Raw genomic sequence first — 26732 nt, 5'->3', positions numbered from 1 at the left:
AAACAATCTGAAGGACAAATGAAGGAAAAATTAGCCTTCAAACAGAGAAAATAGAAAATCTGTCCCTGTGTGAAATCTTTAATAAGGACAATGTAAACTTGACAAATTCAATATCTTTGTAACAATTTAAAAAATAATAACCACAAAGTGCAGCTCTGTAGAGAAAATAAGAGGCTTTGAATACAAATTGCACAGCTTTATCACAATCAAAATATAAAATAGATCTGAGTGTGAAAAGTAAGCAGATCTCTACAATGACAGCACTGAGAAAAGCCCTTCATTTAGTAGTGTGATCATTTTGAAAGCCTTTTTTTCTTATTGCTTTGATAACATCAGTCTGCAAACAACATTCACAACCATTTGTTCACTGAGAGTACAAGAAAATCTGAGGGTTGTCTAAACACTTGACAAAATAAAGTGAAGATTTTCAAACCCAAAGTGAAAAATCATTTCAATTGATACTAGAAGTAAAACAGGATGTTTGCGCGTACTGCAAGCTTCTGTTGGATTTTTTTTCTAACACAAGAGTAGCATTCAATCAAAGAATCATGGTCTGTGCAGACAACAGAGTTAAATACAGTTACAAAAATAAGATAATCCCTGGTGAAAGTTAGTAGGCACTTTGAAAGTACATTAGCTCATAAGCTGACGGTCAATAGCATTTTTGACCGAGTCATTGTCACAACACTTGAAACCTGTGTAAGAACAGATACTCTGCTTATTTAGATCCCATAAACTGGATGGAAAAACCCAGTTAGATTTTTTTTTTTTTTCGGTTCTCCAAAAACCTACATTGGACACGCTACTACTGGGGGACAATTTTTATGTCCCTCTCCTGAGATTTGCACAAAGTGCATATGCTTTGACATCAAAAAGAAACTTGATTTTTACACCTCAGTTAATAGTTACTGTTTAGTCTCATTCCTAGTGTTTGTTTCAGAAATAAATCCTGCTTCATTTGATCATTTGATTTGAAAACAGCCTTCTAAACTTTTGAGATTGTGACATAACTGGCCACTATTTAAAAAATCCAACTCAGAAAAATATGTTTTCCAATGTCTTCGGTAAACATCAATATAAAAGTTTCTGATGTATCTTTAACCATGATTGAATTGGGAAAAGAGGACAAAGTAGAATAAATTACAGAAAAAAATAACACCATAAAATTCCTGAAACTAACAACTTACTCATTGAAAACCTAATTTAACTGAAGGTACTACTTGGTTATTGTGTAAAAGATGTGCTAAAAATTGCATAAAATTTCTAAAACCTCTGCCTTCATGACAACAACTCATGTTGGCCACAGTTACATGTGGAATAAGTCAGTATAAGACAGATGGGTCAAAATGATTTGGAAACAAAAGAGCAAAACAAGTAATGAGTAATTAAAAACATAAAGATTGAGTATGTAAGATTTGTGCATGTCTTTGTGCTTGTACAGGATTCTAGTCAGTCTGGTTGATGCTGGGTGCCCGTCCTTTGTTGACTTTAGCTTGTCCATTTCTAAGATAATGACTGGCTGTTTTTTCCACAAAATCCTTACATCCATACACCCATGTTCTCTACAGCAGCAACAAAACAAAACTAGCTTGCATGAACATGTTGTTAGCCTCATAGCATAACTGCTATAATTCATACTCTATATGGACAAAAGTAGTGGGACACATTGAATTCAGGTGTGTCTTTTCTAACAGGGGTCTGGGGTACAAAACAATAATAACAAATGTCATAATATAGTTTTATATTGGGATAAATATCATTACATTGATTAGTTTGGTTTAAATTGTTATCTCTGCTTCCAAAATGCCTCAGAGATGGTTTTTACTTAATTTCTCTCAACAATGATTTCTTTTTATCCTTGACTAAGATTTTAAATGTTCTGTACATCTAAAGTTCTCAAATATTTTTCATACTCTGACTGTATATCATAATTTTCTGCCACAACTGACCATCTACTTTCTTGACATCTCACTTAGAAAGAAAAATCTCCCATTAAACTTTGAGGAAATATTGATGTTTATAAACTACATGGACAAAAACATTGGGACACATCATGGCAACAACTAGTAAGATGTCCTGCTCATGCTGTTTTGAGATATAAACATCAGTATTAATAATCAACATGATATTTATCAGAATATAAAACTATATTATGGTGTTTGTCATTACTGTTTTGTATCCCAGACCCCTGTTAGAAAAGAAACACCTGAATATAATGTGTGCCAATACTTTTGCTTATATAGTGTATGACAGATAATAATGCTACGAGGCTAACGATGTGCAAATCTTACATACAGAACCTTCCAACTGCCATCTATTTAGTCTGTGCCATAATCAGGCTCAGTGCATCCAGCAACACATCTTGCTGCTGGATCTGTGGCAGCACACATTCTGCAGCTTCAGGGAAAGTCGCTTCCGTCATAGATTATGGGCTTCTCCATGGTCAGATGGTAGAAGACTTTCTTGGAGATAAACCTGTTGAAGAGGATTTTTGATCAAAGTACTGCAATCCAATTAAATAAAATGTGATATGCACACACATACAGGGTGGGGAAGCAAAATTTACAATATTTTGAGGCAGGGATTGAAAGACAGTGTATGAACAATTAGTTTATTGAAAGTCATGAGAATTTATTTGCCACAAGAAAATTGACATAATAGAAAATGTTTTTATTCTATGTGTCCTCCTTCTTTCTCAATAACTGCCTTCACACGCTTCCTGAAACTTGCGCAAGTGTTCCTCAAATATTCGTGTGACAACTTCTCCCATTCTTCTTTAATAGTATCTTTAAGAAAGTCGACATTGCTGTTTGATGTTCTATTGGTAGCATGTTCTAAAACGCCCCAAATAGCATAATCCAGAGGGTTTAGATCTGGGCTAGAAGGCAGCCATAAACATGATTCCCAAAAACTGCTAAAGTTGGATTTGTTGCTGTTGTCAACAAGTGTTTTCGGTGTTCTTGTGTAAGATTTTAACTTCAAATCATATTTTACTGCATTTCTAACGGTCTCGTTGTCTACCTCAAGTTCAATTGCCATTTTTCTCATGGATTTGGTTGGATCCTTTAGGATTTTGGATTTGAGAGCTTTAATACAAGCTTTGGTACGTTTTTTGTTGCTTCCTCCACTTCCAGACTTTCTTGTAATAGTTTTGCTCATAGTCATTATCTTCTTTACATTATAAACAGTCTTTATGGACACTCCAACTATTTTTGAAATCTCCTTTGGTGTGACGAGTGCATTCAGCAAATCACACACTCTTTGACGTTTGCTTTCCTGATTACTCATATGGGCAAAAGTTTCTGAAAAGGTATGGATAATAGTGTTAGGTATGATTATGACATCAATATATGTTTGGTTTCAAAACAATTGATGCAGTGCCTGCTGAGAAAAAACAACTAAATGTTCATTGTAAATTTTGCTTCCCCACCCTGTACACACACAGTGGCAGAAAAAAGTAATAGGATTTTCAACACTTGTCTTCTGTCACACCATTACAAATTAGAAGCATCAGGTGCAGAACAAAGTTACCCTACCGAGAGAAGGAGTTATCAAAGATCAATGTGTAGAGGCCGGGGTGTCGCACTTTGAGCTGCCCCTGAATTGTCTCTTTATGGGAATTGCAGCGAGTGAGAGGAATCAAGACCTGAGAGAAGAACAGAAACATTTATCTGAAGTGAAACTCTGTCATCTGACAATTCTCTGTCAACAAACAAGACAAAACACTGTTTGTGCCACTCCTAAACTAAACTGGCTCAAAGATGCATAAAAATACTGTGATATGTGACTTACTTTTCCATTTCCTACAACAAAAAATACTCCCACTCCCATGTATTTGTCACTCAGACTCAGCGTTATTGTCATTCAATCAATAGTACGTGATAGAACAAAATATTCTTACCCAGGTCTTGGTGTTTGTAGGGTGAGAAAAGATTAAAGGATAACATACAAAATAAAACACATAAAAGCTGAATAGAAATAAAAGTGACAGTAGTGACTTTCACAGCATCATCATCTGTTATTAAGGTGCATGGTGGACAGTATATGGGGGGAGTATATGGGGTGGAGCAGCTGTTGGGGATAAACTCAAGAATATTCTGTAATTATATATAACACCTTGAAAAGAGTCAGTCTGCACGGAGAATAGGCCCCATTTTACTGAAAATACTGCTGTATTTTTATTCAGGTAACATTTAGAAGTTAAGATTTTGTAAATAGTATTTGTACAATGTGATATTTTTACTGTTGCTGTAGAATTTGTACACTTTTTCCAGCTCCAGTTCAACCAGAGGAAGTGTGATCTTTTTTGTTAACTGGTCTGTTCAACTTTTGATATAGCTTTTCTGTTTTTGTGACTTTAAATAACAGTACAAGCTATAGAGGAAATATCAATTACTGTCATTAACAGTAAGTGCTAAAAACACTGACAACAAAGGAAAGAGGTAATAATGGCTACGTTCACACTCCAGGCAAATGTGGCCCAAATCCAATTTTTTTGCCCATATGTGACCAGTATGCCATCTGTTAAAGACAGTTTGAACAGCACAAATCCGATTTTTTCAAATCTGACCCAGGCCACTTTCATATGTGGTCCTAATTCTGATACATAGCTGATATTTTGTAATGCGACTTCAGTCTGAATGACCAAATCACATTTATCTGACCTTTACATCATTGAAATGCCACAAACGTCACAATTCTGTGCCGAGACAAGATGCCTCCATATTTACTTCCATAAACACTACGTCAGGACCTCTTTTGCACATGATGCGGGTCACTTCAGGGTCGCATTCAGTTCATACTCAAAACTGATAGAAGTCGCATTTAATGTGTAATATGAACGAGCACACACACAAAAAAAAATCAGATTTCACCAAAAAATCCAAACTGTGCATTAAGACCTGCTGTCTGAATGTAGTGAATGTTAGAAGAAAGGTCATAACTCAATTAAAAGCCCTGACATTTTTAACACACAATGTGTGCTTCAGCATGCTGAGAAACCTGCAGCGTTTGGAGTTGAAAGACCAGAGTAAGTGGGGCTTCTCTCTGTGAGAGGTGCAGAAAAAAAAAAAAAAGAGCACGCACAGGTTCAGTCCATTGAAGCTTGGTAATAACATCAGATTTTGAAGCATCAGTTGTGAGCTTCAGAATGGTTGCCTTGCTCCACAGTAGAGTAGCTTTTTCTCCCTTCTTGTGAAGCACTTTATTTTTAAAAGGCTTTCACTGACTTTTGCCTTTCTTGACTGGACTGAGTCAAGAAGTCTGTGTGTTCGTCTATTTTTGTCAAGACCAAGGAACTGGTGCTTTGCATGTTCTTAAAACACACCAGGTACATTTACCTTTGACTGTTCCAATGGAGTGTCAGTGGACTCCCGGTGGACAACACTAAAAGAGATGCTCTTTGGCTCTGAGGAAAACATCCAGCTGATGGTAGGTCCACAGTCACTCACAGAAATTGTTATCACACTGTAACAGCTGGATTTGATGAAGAGCTCCCTGGAAGCGTCACCAAACTGCGAAATATCCTCAATGCTAAAAGAGACAGCCATCCTGTGACAAGAACACATCCAATTCAAGATGCATTAAAGCAGCAGTCTTAATACAACTGTCATGAAATGATGCTGAAATATAAACAAATATGAAAAACAGCTCAAGTCAACACTCACGTGACTTCTCCTGACTTGACAAGATTGATTTCTGCATCCTGAACGGTGGGAACATGGTCTTCAGCGTCATCAGGTGTCACATCTCCTGTACCTCTGTAACACAAAAGAAAAGAATAATATGTTGTAAGTAAAGAATACGAGGTTTTTATTTTGTTTAACTCTTCAGTGTCGTTGTTTTTTGCATAATGTTTCTCTGCAGTACAGAGTGGAAACAATGGTGCATATGTCCGACTCTTTACTATGGCGTCAACTTCAGGGTTCAACTGCAGATATACACTATATTGCCAAAAGTATTTGCTCATCCATCCAAATAATCAGAATCAGGTGTTCCAATCACTTCCATGGCCACAGGTGTATAAAATCAAGCACCTAGGCATGCAGACTGCTTTTACAAACATTTGTGAAAGAATGGGTCGCTCTCAGGAGCTCAGTGAATTCCAGTGTGGAACTGTGATAGGATGCCACCTGTGCAACAAATCCAGTTGTGAAATTTCCTCGCTCCTAAATATTCCACAGTCAACTGTCAGCTGTATTATAAGAAAGTGGAAGTGTTTGGGAACGACAGCAACTCAGCCACAAAGTGGTAGGCCACGTAAACTGATGGAACAGGGTCAGCGGATGCTGAGGCGCATAGTGTGAAGAGGTTGCAAACTTTCTGCAGAGTCAATGGCTACAGACCTCCAAACTTCATGTGACCTTCAGATTAGCTCAAGAACAGTGCACAGAGAGCTTCATGGAATGGGTTTCCATGGCCGAGCAGCTGCATCCAAGCCATACATCACCAAGTGCAATGCAAAGCGCCGGATGCAGTGGTGTAAAGCACGCCGCCACTGGACTCTAGAGCAGTGGAGGCGCATTCTCTGAAGTGACAAATCGTGCTTCTCCATCTGGCAATCTGATGGACGGGTCTGGGTTTGGCAGTTGCCAGGAGAACGATACTTGTCGGACCGCATTGTGCCAAGTGTAAAGTTTGGTGGAGGGGGGATTATGGTGTGGGGTTGTTTTTCAGGAGCTGGGCTTGGCCCCTTAGTTCCAGTGAAAGGAACTGGGAATGCTTCAGCATACCAAGACATTTTGGACAATTCCATTCTCCCAACTTTGTGGGAACAGTTTGGAGCTGGTCCCTTCCTCTTCCAACATGACTGTGCACCAGTGCACAAAGCAAGGTCCATAAAGACATGGATGACAGAGTTTGGTGTGGATGAACTGGACTGGCCTGCACAGAGTCCTGACCTCAACCCCATAGAACACCTTTGGGATGAATTAGAGCGGAGACTGAGAGCCAGGCCTTCTGTCCACCATCAGTGTGTGACCTCACAAATGTGCTTCTGGAAGAATGGTCAAAAATTCCCATGAACACACTTATAAAGCCTTGTGGACAACATTCCCAGAAGAGTTGAAGCTGTTATAGCTGCAAAGGGTGGACCGATGTCATATTGAACCCCATAGACTAGGAATGGGATGTCACTGAAATTCATATGCGAGTCAAGGCAGGAGAGCAAATACTTTTGGCAATATAGTGTATGTGCTGCTGCCAATTTAACATGCAGAACAACTTTCCATCACTTATTTTGTTGAAAATTGGCCAAAAAATTTCTCTACATGTAATCAAATATAAGTCAACAGATGGGTAGAAGTCATTTAATGTCACTTTACATTATTCCTGACCAATTGACCGATTGGTGGGGCCCCGCCCCCTTAGTTACTGTTGCTACGTCTGACAAGCTTCCAGAATCTCTCCATAGATTTACATTGAAAATGCGACGCATTGATGAAAAAAAATGTCTGCTACTCTGTGAAATAATGACGTATCTTAGAACTAAACCATGCATTCTATAGAGGAACATTAATGAACTGGTCCTTGAAATCCACAATTCTTATTTATTGTTACACATTCTCTGAAACTCCGGTAAAAGATGACTGTCATGGCATGGGCAGCTGTATCTTCAAGTGTCAGTGATGCTTTCTGGAGTAATAGCTCCAAGATTTCATGAAGATCAAGGGAGAAGGGACTGCAATATGCAGCTGAGAGTTGCATCCCCAACATCAGCTTCAGAAAGGATGGAGACATAACTCTGATCGAGGCAAAAGCATACCGGTCCCAAATGAAACAGGAGAAGTCCCATGATTTGTATATCAAATGCAATCAGCAAACCCTTCTGGACCAGTCCTGCTCTTGCACTGCTAGGGAAGATTTTCTGTGAATCATAATTGTGTTTGTTGTAACTGAAAAGCTGTAGCATCCTCATTAGGCAATGTGATATCATGACTTGTGTAAATACATAACAGTTTTAATTGACGTGTTATCTGTATGCATTATAAACTTTCTGTGTGTATGTTCACGCCATGTGAAATACCATGCAGGGTTGAATAACAAGCAAAAGGTCAAAAATGTGCTAGGTATAGCACGCCAAATGCCATAAGAACTGGTGTGACATACAACGCAATTTCATGGAATCAGTCTCTCAAAGTACAAATGACAATAAATACTATGATAAGCTAAATGGTAGCTACTACGAACAATGCTAGCTGTTAGTAACATGGTTCAAAGATGTTGATGGTGGGGTCTGCCACAATGTTTAATCAACACAAGACATCTCTGTGGTTGAGTTTTAGGCTTTGGGAATGGGTGAAAGAAGATGTCCTTCCAAACGTTCAGGATATCTGCTATCGGAATCACAGGTTCCATAGGCAAACTGCTTCAACATTTTGTTCAATGCTAATTGTTTATTGGAGGTTCCGCTCCCTAGTAACGGTTGCTAACATAGGATTGGACGAGGACCATTTTAGGGTGGAGTTCTGCGATCAGTCAATTGTCATCACATTTGTGAAAACGGGGAAGTACAACACTTCCCAATTTCCAACTTCCCAAAAGATAAAGTTATAGAAAGTCACCACCCATTAATATACAATATGTAGTATCTTACTTATTCCAACTAGTGAACCAGTAAAGTACATTTAAGTCCCTCCTCCACTGAAAAACAGTTTTGGGGTTTCGTCTTTGCTCGTCTCTGCACTGAATGATTTCATACATAAACTATTTTCACATAAAATCTAGTTTAATATATGGCTCAGCAATAAGGCAGAAAATATTATCAGAATATTAACCGTATCAATATAAATGTTGCCAGTTGGAACAATATCCTGATAATGCCTGAAAGTGGGTTATTTATATTGGGGAAGAATCCTCTCCTCATTATCTTCAGAGTGTAATGAGAGATATGCTATTATATGTGAAAAATAAATGTAAAGTTTTTAAACAATGTTTGTGGCAATTTGAGCATAGGTTCATGAATGTACAAGGTGTGCTTCAATGTCATATTTTATTAATGTTCAAAACAATGGATATTTTAAGGCTGTTTTATTACCAAGCCCTTGGTGAGTGCAGTGAGACATGCAGGATTTGTGGTATATTTGGCACTCTCAGTAATATATGCAGCAACATAAGAACGACGGTGGAACCTAGAATGCTGAAATCATCACTGCTCATACACTGAAAACAGACTTTTAAGAGCAAAGGAAACCTCAACAGTGTCACCAGTTTGACTTTGGACATGATCCTGCTGGAGCTGTTTATCAATTTTTTAAAGAATTCACTCAACCATTTTTCTGTGAAAACATTAAAATTATTTTTTGTTACATGTATCAATAAAATGTAACAAAACATTACAATGCAAACTGTCAAGTGAAAATACTGAAGTCGGCAGTGGTTCTCAGCCACTATCAGCCAAAATTGTTGAGAAATGCTGGACTTATAACTACTTGATATCAGCAGAAATGTTGAGATGTTCCCTGGTTGACTGGAGCTAAAATCTAAGAAACCAGACCAAAACAGGGGGATCTGCATGAGTTAAAAAAATAGGCCCAAGGGTCCTGTAGCTCACTGGTAAGTGATATCACAAATTAATAACAAGTTGAATTTGCAAGGTTGTTGCTATGTTCGAGTCCTGTGATGTTGATGCAGGAGATCAATCTTCTAATAGAAGTGGGTGGTACTTTCACTGGAGGAGAACTCAACTAATTAAATCAAAGTCCATATATAACTTCCTATCAGTGCTCAACAGTAACTATAGCGATATCTGTAACCATTTCCATGTTATAAGCCATCAGAATATGGACCATTATAAGTAAAGGTAAATTTTGAATATTTCAAACATTCTGCAAAAATTTAAAAATCTAATTTTCTAATTCTGCCCTAAGGAAGACATAAAAAACATAAAAACATTTAAAAAAAAATTGAAATGAATCAGACCAGTAGTTTCAGAGAAGAAGATTGTTGAAATGTAGACATTGGTGATCTTGAGTTTGACCCTTCAAGGTCACTCAAGGTCAAAGGTCATGGACGCAAAAGAAAGTCCATATATGACTTCCTCTCAAACCTCAGTAGTAACTATACTGATATCTGTAATCATTTCCATTTTATAAGCCATTAAAATATGGTCCATTTTCTGACCAGTAGTTTCATCAGAGAAGACGCTTGAAGAAATTGCTAACGAAGACAATGATGAGGAAGACAATGATGATGAAGACAACGATGACAAAGAGGACAGCACCTTCACCATAGCTCATGGTCTATCGGTCGGTGAGCTAAAAGGACGTACAGAGTCCAAAAGGTCTGGGTATGTAGTCGGTCTGAGCTCAGACCTGTTTAATGATGTATTTGTCTGTTTTGTCACAAATAAACTCTTTTTGTATCACATTTGGTCAGTTTTGACTGATTTTTCAGAGATTCCAGATGTGTTTTTTGACATACAAGTAGCTGTCTCTCTCTTTACTTATTTTTTTCTCTGAACTATAGCATATTAACAGATGAACACCAATTACTCATTCATGCAGGGTTATGTCAAGGTATGAGCGTGATTCTGTCCTACTGTCTCCCAAAGTGTCCCGCTGAGACAGGTCTGCTCTTCAACCCTCAGTTCTGTCTGTCTCTAAATGTTAAACTCACATATTGAGTATTCCAGGCCGTCTGTCCTGCTCTCCCTCTAAGGAGCCTCCTGTGGTCTGGGAGGTGGTGTCACTGTCATAGACGCCATTCACTTCTTCTTCTGTGATGATGTCAAACGCTCCGTCATCAGACTTGCTGCTGGGGTCTGAAACTAGAAGAAACACCTACATTTTAACTAACAACAACCGACCAAGAAAACTGCTTCACAGAAACACAGCAAACCTCTGTGATCTTGTTGAAAGTTGGACAATACAAAGTATGTATGTCTCTCTCTCTCTCTCTCTCTCTCTCTCTCTATACATATATATATATATATATATATATATGTATATATATATACACACATATATATATATATATATATATACATATATATATACATATATATTTAATGTTCATGCAAATAGAAAAAAAAAATATTTTGACAATATGTTTGAATGACTGGAGAGCTTCTTGCTCTGAAAGGAAATGTCACCATTTTCCCTTTTGTATATTGAAAGAATTTTATGACTAAAGTTTTGTTGTTGTTCCTCAATAGTAGAAAGTCTGCCTTTTCAGTTCTGCTTGAAAGTTCCTACTTAATGTAGAGAAAGTCAAATGATTACTGAAGTTAATGCAGTAAAAAGGTCACAGAACTACCATGGAAATAATTCTGACAGTTTTAATATGTAGTTCCATCCAAATATGAGTCTTACCTGTTACCCTGGGGGTGGGTTTATAAGGGGCTGGCTGAGGGGGGGGCTGAGGTCCAGCTCCAGGTGGAGGAGACTGGATGTCTGAAGGACTCAGCTCTGCTTCTGTGAACCTCTCCACCACGGCGCTGTGTTGGCTGTAACAGTCCCTGCAACAGCGTTCTTTCTTCCCACTGTGTTTGGTCATCACAAAGTTGTTGCTGCAGTAGTAGCAGAAGATGCGACCACAAAGCCTAGAGAAAGCAATAGTAGACCAAAGAACATAACAGTCAGTCAGTCATTTTCTGAACCGCTTTATCCTTGAGAGGGTCACAGGGGTGCTGGAGCCTATCCCAGCTAACTATGGGTGAAGGCGGGTACACCCTGGATGAACCTATTAATGCATGTCTTTGGATGGTGGGAAGAAACTGGAGTACCCAAGGAGAACATGCAAACTCCACACAGAAGGATCCCTGGTGTTGGAATCGAACCCAGGACCTTCTTGCTGTGAGGCCAAAGTGCTAACCACTGCACCACTGTGCCACCCAGAGTATAATGGTAAATAACATTTTTACAAAAGGGCAGACTCTTCATCTTTAAAGGATTGTAGGTGCAGATTTGAGAAGACAGTGACATTTATAAAACCATGTACAAATCCCCAGTGGTGACACAGTTGAAAGCCCACCTGCAGTGATGTCTGCGCAGCCACCAGGTGAACTGGCCCTGACAGCCAAGGCAGTGAGTGGCCTCTTTATCCACCAACCACCAGCGTTCCTCAGCTCGAAGTTTCTGCTCAAACTCCAGAGCATCCGTCTTTTGCCACAGGGCATCTTTATCCCTGTTATGAACAAAAATTAAAAAGGGTTGTAAGTTTAGTGTCATTTAGTGTACTCCTGGCTCAACATTTTTTAGCTCAGAAGATTTTAGAGTTAATTTTCAGAAAATGGAGAAAAGTTACTTTTTTCCAGTTAGAAATAAAAATGTTCTGTACTAATCATTCAAAGCTTTTGTACTGGCAGATGTCAACAGGCTTTGTTTTAAGACTATGTGGTAACTTCACTTCTATTAACATTAGGCCTGTCCCAATTATTAAATTATCTCTATATCTCAATTACTGGCATTAAATGCAATTATGCTGCATAATTGCTGTGATCATCTCCATTCAGTTATATAAACAGCTGGATAAGTATCCCCCTGTAACACATAATAATTTCCCTAGGGATTAATAAAGTTTTGTGATTCTGATATATCCACATGAATGTCAATTATAAGTGCTTTAGCAGTGCAATATTCTTAGTATACTTCAGGTATTTTCATTGTTTACAAATCTAAAAAGAAGATTTACAGAGTTTAATGCCATTAAATGGCTATTTTCAAAAGATACAAAGAGGCTGTAAATAAACTCGTCAATACTGAAATGAACAAATAGTACAATTATTTTATCAATTATTTCAATGACAATATGTCATCCACCACAACTCCATTATCACGACGACCACAACTATGGCACCATATTACACTTTGTATGTTCCTTCCTAGGGACTGAAGATGGAAAACAGAAATGACCAAATACATTCTGGTAAGAACTATTCAAGTAACTGTAATGACCTAAACTACTTTCATGCAGCTTCAGGCTTATATCTTTGCACTTCAGAATATGAAAATGTATCATTTAATACTGATACATGCCCTCTACATACAACCTATTATTGTGAAGTAGCAACATGTCAACAAAGGAAGCTGATAAAACTGATGGAGACATGCAATTAAATGGGCACATCCCAAGGGTGTTAAATGAATCGCTGTATTGGTATTTAATCTCTTGCAGAGTATGAAAGCTTTGTGACATGTTAGACAATCTTGGTTGGTGAATGTATTACAGAAGAGTAAAGAGCAGAAGTGTCTCTCCTGACGTACTTGTCCTCATGTCATCCTGTTACCTGCACTGTTGGCACTCTCTTCTCTGTTAAAGTCTTTCTTTTAGATGTGTTCTCATTAAATTATCCCACCTTTCAAAGACATCACTGTCAAACATCGCTGTCAGTTAGAGAACATCTTTCACTGGTACTAAAGAACACATTTAAAACGCACACACCTCAGTAGGACTATCAAAGAACAGGTGATCACACTTATACTAACAAGTCAGAAATGCCAAAGGTGACAGTGAACTTAAACTTTATTATTATTATTATTATTATTATTATTATTATATCTTCTACGTGTTGCAATCAACAGCCTTAGTATCACTTTGCCACCTTTATCAGTGACAGGTCATACCTAATAAGCTCGATGAGCCGCTCCTCCAGGGTGCTTTTGGTTCTGTTGAGGTCATCAATCTCTGCAGACATCGTCAGATACTGACTTTGCTTGTCGGCTTCTGCTGCTCTCAGTTTCTGGCTCAATTCCTCACAAAGGTTTTGTGCAGCCAAGTGTGAATCTTTAGCACTGAACAAAGTAAATCAAAGATAAATACATAAGAAGCTTTTTTTTTGTTCATGTAATAAAATGACCTTCAATGGTATCACTGGTTGTGCACAGACCTGCTAGCTGCATGTTGTAGCTGCTGAATCTTGCTCTCATTCTCACGAATAGTGGCTTCTGTCTTTGTGATGTGAGCATCTTTTTCACCAGTTAACTGCAAGTACTGCTCATTCACAGCCTTTAAAGAACAGAAAACGTACAAAAACATCCATCAGTACAAATACTTTTAGTTGTTGCTCTATCATTATTAAATTCTTCCTAATTCACTGCAACACCAGTACATAAAATTCAGTAATATTGTACTTACAAAATAAAAAGTACCTGCAATGTGTCAAAATTGATCTGGTGATGCCCATTGCAATAAAAATATATGGAATGTGGAACATCTCATTGAGAAACAGCAATAATTTGGACTAGACCAACAAAACTACTTTGTGAAATCAACAAAAACCAAATCCTGTATAAATAAACACTTCAAACTGTGGAGGCCAATTCCAATCTCAAAGCAATTTAACAGAGCTAATAAGTGGAAAAGGAGCAGCGCAGTCTGATTATTTAGCCCCTGCTGTTGCTTCTGCAATTAAAAATAAACTGCTCTAGTGATCAATGTGCCTCCTTATCTCCAGAAAAGAGAAAGGCAAAATCAATAATCTACTTCTACTGAAATGATCGAATGGATGTATGCACAAAATGAATACACAGACTCCCTGCTCTGAGCCCCATGTGGTTTCTTTGTCTAAATTTATTCTGCAATGAATGAAATACATGCTATGCAGAAGGTGCTGCACTGATGGTCTCTATGTATCATCCATATTCACTTAATTATAGACGTCCATTTTCTACTCTGTTCTACTCAACACCTCTTTGCCTGATCATGATGCAACCACAAAAATTAATTTCCAATATTAATACAGACCTCGATCTCAGACACTTTGGCCCGTAAGGTAGACACGTTCGTCAGCTCCTCCTGCAGCTGGGATTTCACCAGGTCAAGCTGTTCATTCATAGCCTGAAAAACGGGAGTACCATGGGAATAAAATGAACATTAAAAATAAAACTATATATGAAGGTTCTAACATATTTTTATAACCAATTTTCTGTGACTTTTTCAAGAACTGAGAAGGTAAAGTCCACCACCGTTCACAACATTTAAGCACATGAACAGAGGGAACTTTTCTTCTAATTAAGTTGGTGATTATTTTCATCTTCACTTCAAATAGAAAAACCAACAGAGTATTTATAAGAATTGTAAAAATATAGATCCAAGCGTATTTTTACTCAAATAGAAACAAGTCAATGTATCACCTAAACCCTCTGGAAACCTAAAAAAAAAAAACCTGATGTCTACAGCATTTTTGAAATCTAATTTTATAGGTTTTGTGATTTTCCTTACAAAAATAATATAGTGAAGACAATTTTGGAAAATATCAGCTTTAATCTCCTAAGACCCAGCTATGGGTTTTCTGTCCACATTTGTGGACAAGAGTTTCACAACTTTATACAAAAAAAACAGAAAAGAAAGCTGTCCACCACAAAGGACATTCCATAAAAATTTTAAAAACTGCATCTGAAAAAACTGTTGCATCATAATGTTTCCAATATAGGCACTTATTTAATAAAAAACAAAAAAAGCTTGTACTTTGCTGTCATTTCCTGGGTCTCAGGAGGTTAAATTGTGGCTATATCAGGATATGTGAAGACCTTGCCTTTGAATTCATTTGCACTACTTCTAAAGCACTGTAATTTATTTCAGTGAAATGTGAATCTCAGCAAAGTTAATTTTGAAGCCCCCCAAAATGTATGTATGTGGTCTGAATTTCTCAGTTTCATTAATGTTGTTCAGTAGCATAGGCTGCATTCACCTTATTTTTAATATTTTAAACTGATTTATTTTTATGTTTTATTTATTTGATTATATTTAGGGATGCACCGATACGACTTTTTTCCAGACCGAGTACGAGTACGAGTACTTACATTTGAGTACTTGCTGATACCGAGTACCAATACAAGTGCTTAATAATCCCATTCCAGTTCTTAGTTCCTTTTGTAAATGTGCTTTATTGTCTTTGTCATTAGTCTGACAGGAACAAAGTGCTGCTACTGACATTTAATGTGTTGGAATGAGCATATCTCAATTAATCCACCAGGGGGCGCCACTCTTAACCATACTGGACAAATACCATGAAGAGGACTAAAGTTTTTTGAGAAGAAGAAAGTCAGTAATAACAAACATGGAGACAACAGAGGCAACACTAATGTGATACTAATATTGCAGCGTTTTCGCAAAAGCTTCAGCGGGTAGGGAAAAGATAAATGAGCGATAAGTTTCGTTTTCACTTCCGCTGGCGGCGGTCTGCACCGCTCCGTACCCCCGGCCCAGCCCTGGGTAGTTGTCATAAATCTGTCAGTAGTTTTTCTCTAACTCCAACAGTCGCTCTTTGAACAGATCCTCTACCTCCTCGGTTCCCGCTGGTATTCTCCATTTGGGTAAGCATCCGCCTGCACCTGGAAAACGGATGGAATGTACGCAGAGGACGGACGGAATTCTCCATCCTATCTGTCTGTGTCTTTAACGTTACTTGCAGTCAGCATTACTTTTATCACCGTCATTTATTTTGAAAAATCTCCACACTCTTCACACTCCCCACACATTATTCCACTGCCGTGTACCTGCTGCACTTAACTGTGAATGTCACACTGCTGTAAGTGGTATCGGTGCATTTGTATTGGGTTACTTTTACGAGTACGAATACGAGTACACACACAGAGTATCGGAGCCGATCCCTGATACTGGTACTGGATTGGTGCATCCCTAATTATATTGTTGACATCTCACTTACACCCCTTGACTTTTCTAAAACTTTTTATGTTACTGGCTTTCTGACTACTCCTGGCTAAGAAAATGAGATGTTATATTTTCCTGACTTTTCCAGGTATTTAATGACCAAGGGGACCTTGATACACCAACACAAAATCTGTATAAATCAGATCTTAAGTTGGACATAGTAGATGATAAACAAATTCTGTCCTGCTCACCTTCATCTGGGCTTGATAATTCATGCTCTCTGAGCTCATCTGGAACTTAACCGCGTCCATCTCCTCTCGGCTTGAATTCTTGAGACTCTGTGTTTGGCTCTTGGCTTTTTCCAACTGTTCCTGCAGCTCCATAATATTCCCTGGAAGCGTCTCCATCTGTGTCAGCTCTTCTCTTAGTCTTTTATTCTCCTGTTGTAGTTCTGCCATGCGCAGTTCAAGAAGTTCAGTCTCCTTCTCCAGCTCCTCAATTCTGGCGGCGTCTTCTGCCCAATGCGCTGTGGCCTCCTCCTTTTCAGTGCTCAGTTTACAGATTGTGATCCCTAGCTCTGCCATCTCTGTGTTGGCCCGGTGCAGACCCTCACGGGTCTCGCTGTTCTCAATGCTCAGGCGGTTATTTTCTGCCTTTAGGTTGGACAGTTCATCTCGAACAGCGGCCAAAGTGATAGCCAACTCTGCGCTGGCAGTTCCTTCTCTGTTAAGCTGTACAATCAGCTCCTCTTCTTTCTTTTTGCACTCCATCAGCTCTGCTACCTGCTTCTGATTTAGTGCCTCAGTATGGGCTTTAAGCTGCTCAGTCAGAGTCCTGAGTTCATCTCTCTGGGCCTCTGTCACCTCAAGCTGAGCTTGGGCCTTGAGCTTTTCTTCCTCAAGTCTCTGTACCTGCACTCTGTGGTCCAGGACCTCTGTCTGGAGCCTGGCTACTTCTTTCATGCTCACCTCCAACTGGCTTTCGACCACTATCAGTTTACCAGCGACTTCCTGGTTCTCCTTAGCTTGGGCAGAGTTCCTTTCAAGCTGAGATTTTTCCATCGCCTGTTTCTCACAGGTAACCCGTTCAATCACTTCTGTCTGTTTAGCACAGGTTGCTTCTGCGTCAGTCTTGGCTTTTTTAAGTTCCTTCTCTTTGGCCTCCAGATCTTGTAGCCTTGACTGGAGTTCGGTAATGCTCTTCTCTTTGCTTTCTATCTCCGACTCCTTTGTTTGGAGCTGATCCTGAAGGCTTTGCTCATTCTTCCGTGAGGTTCCCAAGTTCTTCTCCAACTCTCCAATCTGCCCATGGACGCTCTTCAGGTCAGCTTGCATGCGGCCAAGAGCAGCTTTTACAGTATCTTGCTCCTCTCTTAGACTCTGATTCTCCTGCTCGAGCCGCTTTGCTGTGGCCTCTGAGACCTTTGTGGCCATTGTTGCTCGCTGCAGACTCTCATCCAGCTTACGATTCTCTTCTCGTAACTTTGTCTCTTTTTCATCCACTGTAATTTTTGTATCGTCCAGCTGGCCTCGAAGTTGTTTCTCAGAGGCCCTTAAAGTTGCTAGTTCAGCCTCCAGCACTGTTCTGTTTTCTACCATCTCCTTCTTCAGCTCCTCGTTTCTCTTCACTGTGCTCAGCAGCTTCTCATTTAATTCCATTAAACTGCCACACTGTACCTTGTAGTCTTCGATCTTCATCGCCTGTTCTTTGACACTGTCCTCCAGTTCAGTCAAGGTAGTGGTTAGTTTGTCCCGCTCTGTGATCAGGCCTTGGTTCTTGGTTTGCAGCTCCTGTACCATCTTGCTGCTGGAGGTTAGCTCTGCCTCCTTTCTGTCAAGGTGCACTTTAAGTTCAGTAACTTTTGCTCCTAAAGACTCTTGTAAGCCATCAACATTCTTCTGCATTTCATCTTTGTCCTCCTGGGCCCTCCTCTTTACCTCCTCCACCTCCTTCTCCCTTTCCTCCACAGATTTTTGGAGGTCCTGTAGCTGTCTTTGTAGATTGCAGGCCTCCTTCTCTCTTAAAGTCAAGGCCCCTTGCATCTTATCTAGAGCACTCTGCTGTTCTTCCACTTGAGCTTCCAACCTGGCCTTCTCCTCAGCTGCAGATGTAACTATTCTTTCCAATTTGGTCTCCCCATCCTTTGCAGCTGCCTCCTTCACTCTCAGCTCCTCCTCCAGCCTTTCTGCCTGCCTCTTCTTCTCTTCTACCTCAGCTACAGCTTCCATCTTCCCTTTTTCTGCCTCTTTCAATTTGTCCAGCAACTCATGTATCTTTTGTGCTGAATCAAAGTAACTTGCCGCCTGTTGGCCCTTCTCATTCAAAACCCCATCCAACTTGGCCAGAAGCTCAATGTTCTTCCCCTCAGCTACAGCCAACTTCTCCTGGAGGAGCTGTTGTTCAGCCTCCCTGGCTTTTTCTCCAGTCCTAAGTGCTGTCAACTCTTTTGACAGGGCCTCCTCTCTGCCCTGTAGTGCTTCGAGTTCTCCTTGCAATCCTTGTTGCTCCTCCTGGGCAGCAAGTGACACATCCAGTTGTCTCTGGAGCTCCACCACAACCCCCCGGAGCTCACCAGCCTCCTCGCCCAGCTGCTGCATCTTATCTAGGAGCTCTCGATGTTTCAGCTCAGACTGGTCCAGCTCCAGACGGAGGTCTTCAATTGTGCTTGCATCCTCACTGCATGGAGGCAGAGACTCATTGAGATCATTCAGCAGACTCTGACCATAGTCTGGACTACAAGGGAACTCGGGTGCTTGCTGCGTGGATGTAAGAGAAATCAGAGAAGAAGATCAGACACACAGGAAGAAACATGTATTTGTAAAAATTTGAGTAAAATATACATGAAGAAAATGTTGCTGAAACACAGATTCTGAAACTGTGCCCCTTTTGTCAAAACTAAAAAAAAAAAAAAATCAAACACATATACAAAAAATATAACACTTTTTTCCCCAAACTATGTAAACTATAAAAATAGGACCGATGTCCCTGTATCTCACCGGGATGTTCTATCAAGAATCAATAACAAGTTGAATTTGTGAGGTTGTCAGGTTCTGCCGCTATGTTAGAGTCCTGTGGTCTGGATGCAGGAGATCAATCTCCCAATAGAAGTGGGTGGTACTTTCACTGGAGGAGAACTCAACTAATTAAATCAAAGTCCATATATGACTTCCTATCAGTGCCCAATAGTAACTATATTGATATCTGTAACCATTTCCATTTTATAAGCCATCAAAATGTGACCCATTATAAGTAAAGGCACATTTTTAATATTTCAGAAATTCATTCAAAAAATTCAAAAATCTAAACAAATTTTGTAGACATTGTCCCAAGGAAGCTACATACAAAATTTTAAATGAATCCGATAGTTTTGTCGCAGAAGATGTTTGAAGAAATTGCTAACGAAGACAATGGACACAGAGTTTTCACAAGAGCCGATGGCTCTAAACTAAAAAAAAATTTGCTTTGTCAACAGGAAAACAAATAATTGTGTTTGTTGTAAATAGTTGTACCTTCAGCACTCTTAATACTCTTCATCAAAATCCTCTATTTCTGACCTTCTCTCCAAAACATCAACAAGCACCTAAATCCTGTTTATAGTGTTTGAGATGAGATTTATGTGATATTTTAAGTTAGAGGTTTTTTCTTTTAATTTTACTGACAGTATTTTGGGTTAGGGTTAGGGTAAGCCACAAAACAGTGTTTTATTTTTGAAAGTGGGTCTAATGTAGGTCTGTTTCTAGCTAGTGGCAGGTGTGTTTTAGAAATTATGGTTTATCATATCTGGCTAGTACTTAGACCATATGAGTTTGTGGTATGTCGGTTACCTGGGAGTACGTGCTGGCCAAACTATTAATGCTGGAACTGCGACTAGGTGGTTTCCACATGTGGGCAGGGGAGTTGGCACTTCCCAGTGTCCTCCTGTTGATCAAAAGAGAATGCTGACACTGAAACATGTAAATATCCAGTAAATTACTACAAACCTGGTGCAAACAACAGCTATATTTGTATACACTTACATTTGTGATCACTTTTAATGTCTTCTTTTATGTATCATAGTTTCAATGTGTTATAAATGTTTTGTTTTTGTTTTTTTTCGAGGTTATGGTTATTGTTGTTTTTTTTACCTTGCAAAAGTGGGCCAGGAGGCATCAAGGTCATGTCCTCTGGAACTCACATCAAACTGGACTTCATTAAGTTCATACAGGTGATTGACAATATCCACACTGAGATGGGGCTTCAGAAAAGGGCTTCTTGCATAGTACCAGTCACTGTGGAATGAGACATGAGGGAAAGGTCACAAAGGAAGGACAAAGCAGGAAGAGCAGAAACAATAATGGAGCCTACAGACAATAACACAAACATCAGCACAAAAAACTATAGTTATTGTTGTAAATATTGTTGTAAGTGAAACAATTTATTGAATGTTAATATACTGCAAACAACTGGGAAATGAGGAACCTAAAGTGAAAATTTGCTTTACTGTGAAAGGGGAAGCTTCACCACAATGAACACTGGAGTTCACACACACGCACACACACCTATACATACACACAAACACACACACACACACACACACACACACACACACACTCAAAGGTTCAGCCCATTTCTGATAAAAACTTACAAATAAATGTTTTGGTAAAGTGCTACATTGCAAAAGAAGTGCTTCTAATTTTCCAATCACTTCACTTGCACATTACCAAAATCCACTTAATGTCAAAAGCAGAAGTTTGTTCTTTTAATGGACCTTAATGGTTCTATTAAACCCTCACAGGTTTACCTAGTCACTCTCTGATTCATCAGGCACTGCTGCAGAGTGTCAGCCAGACGCTGATGTACGAGAGAGTAGCGGATAAATGCCCGTCCTTTCCCCAGAGATGTCTTCAACTGTCAAAGAAAATACAGACATCATTTAAAACAAACCTTTATCTACTTTTTACTTAATTCTGATAACTACTCTTGTAATCTAGGGATATCTTGTAACCCATAATGCACATAACACAGACATTTTTTGTAACACACTCATTTTAGAATAACTAATGGATTGGTACTGACATAAAAAAAATTCTAATTTCACAATAGTAATGAGGACAGAAATTAACAAATTAACCGTTATTTGGAAAAAGATACAAATATACCTTTTGTCCTCTGTTGTCTGCTATGAGACAATATGTAATTGATAGAGCCACCAAGCTCTAAAATGTGCTTTATGAATGTAAATAGTTTCTGGTGTTCGATATTTATTACCCCTCAGTGTTTCAGTCGTCTCATGATCAGTAAGAGTAATTATGGAGTTAAACAGCTAGCTTACAAGTTACCTGCTAATTGGTGTCACTCTGAAAAACAACATTTACCTCAGCAATAGATTTGACAAAGCGGATCCCATCATTGGCTCCTTTGATCTTGGCCAGACAATCTATGAAGTAATCCCAGTAATCCTTCTTTGTCCCGAGAAATGTGGTCTTTTCCTTTTGGTCAAACTGAAACATGGAATCAGTTGGAATCAATATTAGCACACTGTTACAGTTTACTAACATAATTTGCAAGAACAGATATTAAATTTTTCTAGTAGGTGTTATCTTTTCTTTATGGAACAGATTACTTATTCATACATTCACATTACAGTCACATCTTCACAGAGTAACTGAGGAAAGGGAGTAAAACCCACCTGTAGCAGGTATTCCAGTTTGTAGGAGAATTTGTGCAGGTTGGTGCTGTCATCTGTGATTGGCTCCCCATTTTCTCTGTACTCCTTCGCGAGTTCTGCAACAGCCTCTGAAATACACAAAATCAAACTGAGCTCAATGATGAACATTCAAGATCAGGAACAAGAACAAAGTTTTATACTCCACAAACTACATGAGACAGAATAACCTTGTAAATACACAACACACAGTATCTGTTAAATGCATTTAGCCAGAGGACGGACGGACGGACGGACGGACGGACGGACGGACGGACGGACGGACGGACGGACGGACGGACGGACGGACGGACGGACGGACAGACAGACAGACAGACAGACAGACAGACAGACAGACAGACAGACAGACAGACAGACAGACAGACAGACAGACAGACAGACAGACAGACAGACAGATAGATAGATAGATAGATAGATAGATAGATAGATAGATAGATAGATAGATAGATAGATAGATAGATAGATAGATAGGCTTTATTTCAGACTCATGGTCCACATTAAAAAGCAAACAGATAAATACAAACACAATAAAAAACACCAAAAAAACCTCTATACTTTCAAGTATAGAGCAGATCTTCTTAAAACTAGGACCAGGCCATATCTCTATTGAATGTATTGTGCCTGAACGTTACCTATTCTAAATGGGACAGAGTAAATGACTATCAAATTGTCAAATCATTTTTTGAAAACTGGCAGCATGAGGTAATGTGCATTTAAGCACACTGAAGTGATTATTTAGAAACAGTCAGCACCAGTCTTTGGTTGGTTCATTCTAATATACAGGAGTGTCTGTAACTTAACTGCCACTGTAAAGTCATTGTTGTGACATCATGCATGGCATTGGCTAACAACTAAAAATTGAACCCACTTCAGAAAAAAAGGTGTAATTTATATTGTGCACCACCATGTAAGGAAAATATATTGATATATGAATTTTATCATTACTGCCTAACCATTACTTAAAGTGTCTATAGTTGTGAAGATGCAGATTACAGCCAAATGAATATCCCAAGACCTACAATTACAGCAAAAGCAGAGCTGGGTGATCTCACAGTCTTAGATAATGATCACTCTTTATTCAACAGATGATCTACTTCTTAAAGAGATCAAGCAGATCACTTCATAAGATATTTATCAGTTAAACCAATATTTACTAGTGCTGTCAAAACAGCTAACTTTGTTTCAAATGGCTCATTTATGAGCGTAATTACAGTATTTTTTGTATAATATTTGAGTGTTCCAAATAGAAATTGCATTGACCTTATGGGTTTGTAGCATTACCCTCACTACCACAGTTCACTAGGCTAGTGAGTTTATTTCAGTGTGTTTTTAGCATCTATATACATCAAAGTGTTTGGGATTTGTATATGCTGACTTGAAGAGACTGTGTTGGTTTGCTAAAAAAATAACGATGAACTCAGACATGCACTAATTCTGACTTGGATAGATGCTTTAGAGCAGGGGTGGCCAACCCTGGTCCTGGAGAGCCACTATCCTGCATGTTTTAGATGTTTCCCTCTTCCAGCATACCTGACAGTTGTTATCAGGCTTCTGCAGAGCTTGATGATAGGCTTATAATTTGAATCAGGTGTGTTAGAAGAGGGATCCATCTAAAACATGCAGGATAGTAGCTCTCCAGGACCAGGGTTGGTCACCCCTGCTTTAGAGTGTAAAAAGTGCAGGTGATTATAAAACAGTGGTGGATGGAAACCCTGTAGCTGTCAGTGATGTATGTACAGGTACAAGAAAATGTCAATTAATGTTTCATTCATCCGAGTATTAAGTCAAATAAATAGTCGGCAAATATATTTCACACAGCCTCTCACTCCACAAACCAGAGGAAAACTGGATATAGTTTGGGCACAACTGACCTACATTTTAGAAAATATGAGAAAATTGTGATTTACATTGTCGATCATGATTCTGCCCCAAAATACTATCATTTGATGTTCTGGCACAACTGCCCAGTCTTAATTGAAACTGATTGTTTCAACCAGTGTGTTTTTTTCTTTCTAGCCTTCTTATTTAAGGTTCAGTTAGTTAGGATGTTAACTCTGGTCATAGCAGATGATGGTAATTCACTTTAACACAGGATGCCACCTGCAATGAAATATAGAAAAGAATAAGAGGAAGTCTATTTGGAGCTATTGTAGAAACACAGTGGTGCAACACGGTGAGACTCTGTGAACAGCAGCACCATTTCCACTGTAGATATAAACAGGTCATTCTAAAGTACCAAAATTAATATTATGAATTAAAAAGTCATTAAAATAGAAGTATGCAAAGTACTCCACGTCTGTCATTAGATTTTACAAAATACCCTAAAATGTTACACATGGAGCCTTTGAGGCATTATGGTTACCACTGGTGCCAGGATCACAGACAACAGTAAAGTAAAAAGCAAAATAAGCAGATCTTTTGTTAAGACCTAAGATAAGGCTCTTGGTTGGAAAACATCTAGAAAGATATGCATTCCACTTTGCCAATTTAAAAAATTTAGTAAATTTTGGACACAAACACAAGCTGGAAAGCTCACAATCAAGCATGGTCTCTAAAACTCCAACACCTTGTTTACTGTTTTTTTCTAAGCCATCGTGTGCTTTCAGAACTTGCCTCGTATCCATCGTAAAAACTGGAAGGACACGTGTGATGGGTGTCGCCTCATCAACAACTCTGTGTCGCGCTGCATGCTCAATGAGGCTTTTCCCACACCCTTTTTTACAAGCACATGAGGTCAGATTCACAGTTCCCCAAGTGATTTCAAGGCAGGTCCAATAATTCCAGGTGTAAAGACTATGCCGAGACTCGACACAAAGCTCTACCATGGCATCATTGCACAGGTTTCTAACTCTTCTTTCTCCTCTCTTCAGTCACATCATGTCAGCCACCAACTGCCTGCTGCCAGTCTATTCACATGCAGATACGTACACACATAAAGTTAGCATACCATGCAGATCTCGGATAATCCTCTGGAGTTGGCTTTCCCCCACTGTAGCCCCCGCAGCCATGGCCCCACCACTCTCCCTGGCAACCAGGGTTCACAGGGTCACATCCAGTCTGCTGAATCAGAGAATCAGAATCACACAGGAACAAATGACATGAATGGACAAGCGTACAAGCATTACCTCTCATGGCCACATAAGGGTCTATATGTAAATGATTAGATAATGTGTAGATTGCACACTTACATAAAATGGCACCCTGAAAACAAAATGACTGTCTGATGTACATAAAATCATTGATCACATAGTTAAAATAACAAATTTTAACTTAAGTGCTTCAACTTTTTCTCAGCTTTTATGTTACTAATTCTATGACACACTTCCAAACAAAACAAAAACAACAGTACATTCCCAATTAACTTCAGTAATTAAATATTGTGACCAGACATGTAAAATCCAGGCTTTCCATTTATTGAGCAAATATTATAAGCTAAAACCCCGTCTCTTGAACTACGTGTGCACATACATCTAGAAAGAGCTGAGATATTATTGCTGGTTTGTATAAGTAATAGCATAATCCATGATTATTATCCATTGTTTAGCTAACAGCTACGGTTAGCTTAGGTAAAAGTACTTGGGTTTCAACAGATCGAAAACTTAGTTAAACAGTTTTCAACATTAGCTACCTATTAACAGTATCAACATGTTATCTTAGACTATAAGGAAAAAAAATAAACAAAGTTCAATCTTTTCTAAACTACTTTGTGTCCTTTGAGCCTTTCTCAGTGACGTTATTTTTAGCTTTGACACAGTTAGTCTTTGAGTCATCTTGAAAATGACCACGACGTGAATGTATACGATAGCTTTTATAATCACCAACCTGTTCCTAAACAGTTACTTGTACAATATAAAAAAATAATACAAACTTTGACATATACTTTATACGTAAGTCCATAACAACCCAGGTCGTTTATGAGCTCATATTAACTTGCTCCTGACCGACTTTTACTGCCGTCCACTCACATAGCGGCATGTAGCCCCTTATCCAATGACAATATATTTAGTGGGCGGGACTTGTAAAGTGATAAGTTTGGTTGGCGTAGCAGCGTAAACAGTGCTGTCATGTGATCAACATACACACTTGTCCCAGTTTCTGTCACTTCTTTGTCTGACAATATTAGTGATGGGACTTTTGGCTCTTTGAAGGGAGCCGTTCAATTAGGAGCCGTTCACTGAAAAGAGCCGTTCAAAAGACTGGTTCTTTTATGTTTTTTGCATTATTTTGAAACACCAATGTTTTAATGACTAAATAGGCTACATGTGATGATTGACATTACATTTTAAAGGTGTTTAATTGGTGCGGCAGTAAATATTATCTTACCGTAAAAAAGACTAGTTAGTTCAAATGTGTGGGCTAAATACATGACATGAGAGGTGACATTAGGCAAATGCTGGAATTTGACAGAAAAACGTCATGGTACATTATGTGGACTGGTCTGTAGCCTAAAAATGAAGAAGAAAATAAAACATTTTCT

The 26732-nt window shown here is 38.8% G+C and overlaps 1 protein-coding gene across 4 annotated transcripts; it reads right to left on the bottom strand.

The window, feature by feature from the left end:
- Positions 1 to 1739: 1739 nt before the first annotated feature.
- On the bottom strand, positions 1740 to 26194 carry fyco1a (FYVE and coiled-coil domain autophagy adaptor 1a). Of its 4 annotated transcripts, none has more exons than XM_030132801.1 (18): positions 26136 to 26194; positions 25203 to 25315; positions 22220 to 22326; positions 21906 to 22031; positions 21332 to 21438; positions 20676 to 20819; positions 20376 to 20469; positions 16803 to 19307; positions 14683 to 14775; positions 13826 to 13944; positions 13563 to 13730; positions 11971 to 12123; positions 11310 to 11539; positions 10615 to 10765; positions 5667 to 5759; positions 5340 to 5550; positions 3537 to 3646; positions 1740 to 2475 (listed from the first exon to the last, which is right to left on the bottom strand). In XM_030132801.1, exons 2-18 carry the CDS (start codon positions 25261 to 25263, stop codon positions 2400 to 2402), a joined length of 4548 nt encoding a protein of 1515 aa, XP_029988661.1. In that variant the 5' UTR covers positions 25264 to 25315; positions 26136 to 26194; the 3' UTR covers positions 1740 to 2399. The 4 variants fall into 4 exon arrangements, with proteins under 4 accessions (XP_029988661.1, XP_029988660.1, XP_029988663.1 ...); XM_030132800.1 differs by having other exon boundaries at positions 26130 to 26192; XM_030132803.1 differs by having other exon boundaries at positions 25203 to 25312; positions 26136 to 26178.
- Positions 26195 to 26732: the final 538 nt, after the last annotated feature.

Source organism: Sphaeramia orbicularis, chromosome 4 (assembly GCF_902148855.1).
Source record: "Sphaeramia orbicularis chromosome 4, fSphaOr1.1, whole genome shotgun sequence".
In the NCBI taxonomy this organism is placed as follows: Eukaryota; Metazoa; Chordata; class Actinopteri; order Kurtiformes; family Apogonidae; genus Sphaeramia; species Sphaeramia orbicularis.
The sequence above is the reverse complement of the archived record's forward strand: the minus strand, read 5'-3'. Positions and strand labels throughout refer to the sequence as shown.

Coding starts and splice junctions, on each gene's coding strand:
- fyco1a (XM_030132801.1), bottom strand. CDS start 25,263: ATGGCTGCGGGGGCTACAGTGGGGGAAAGCCAACTCCAGAGGATTATC. Junction 22,032..22,219: donor AACTGGAATACCTGCTACAG/GTGGGTTTTACT, acceptor TCCATGTTTCAG/TTTGACCAAAAGGAAAAGAC. Junction 5,551..5,666: donor GTCAAGTCAGGAGAAGTCAC/GTGAGTGTTGAC, acceptor TTCTTGTCACAG/GATGGCTGTCTCTTTTAGCA.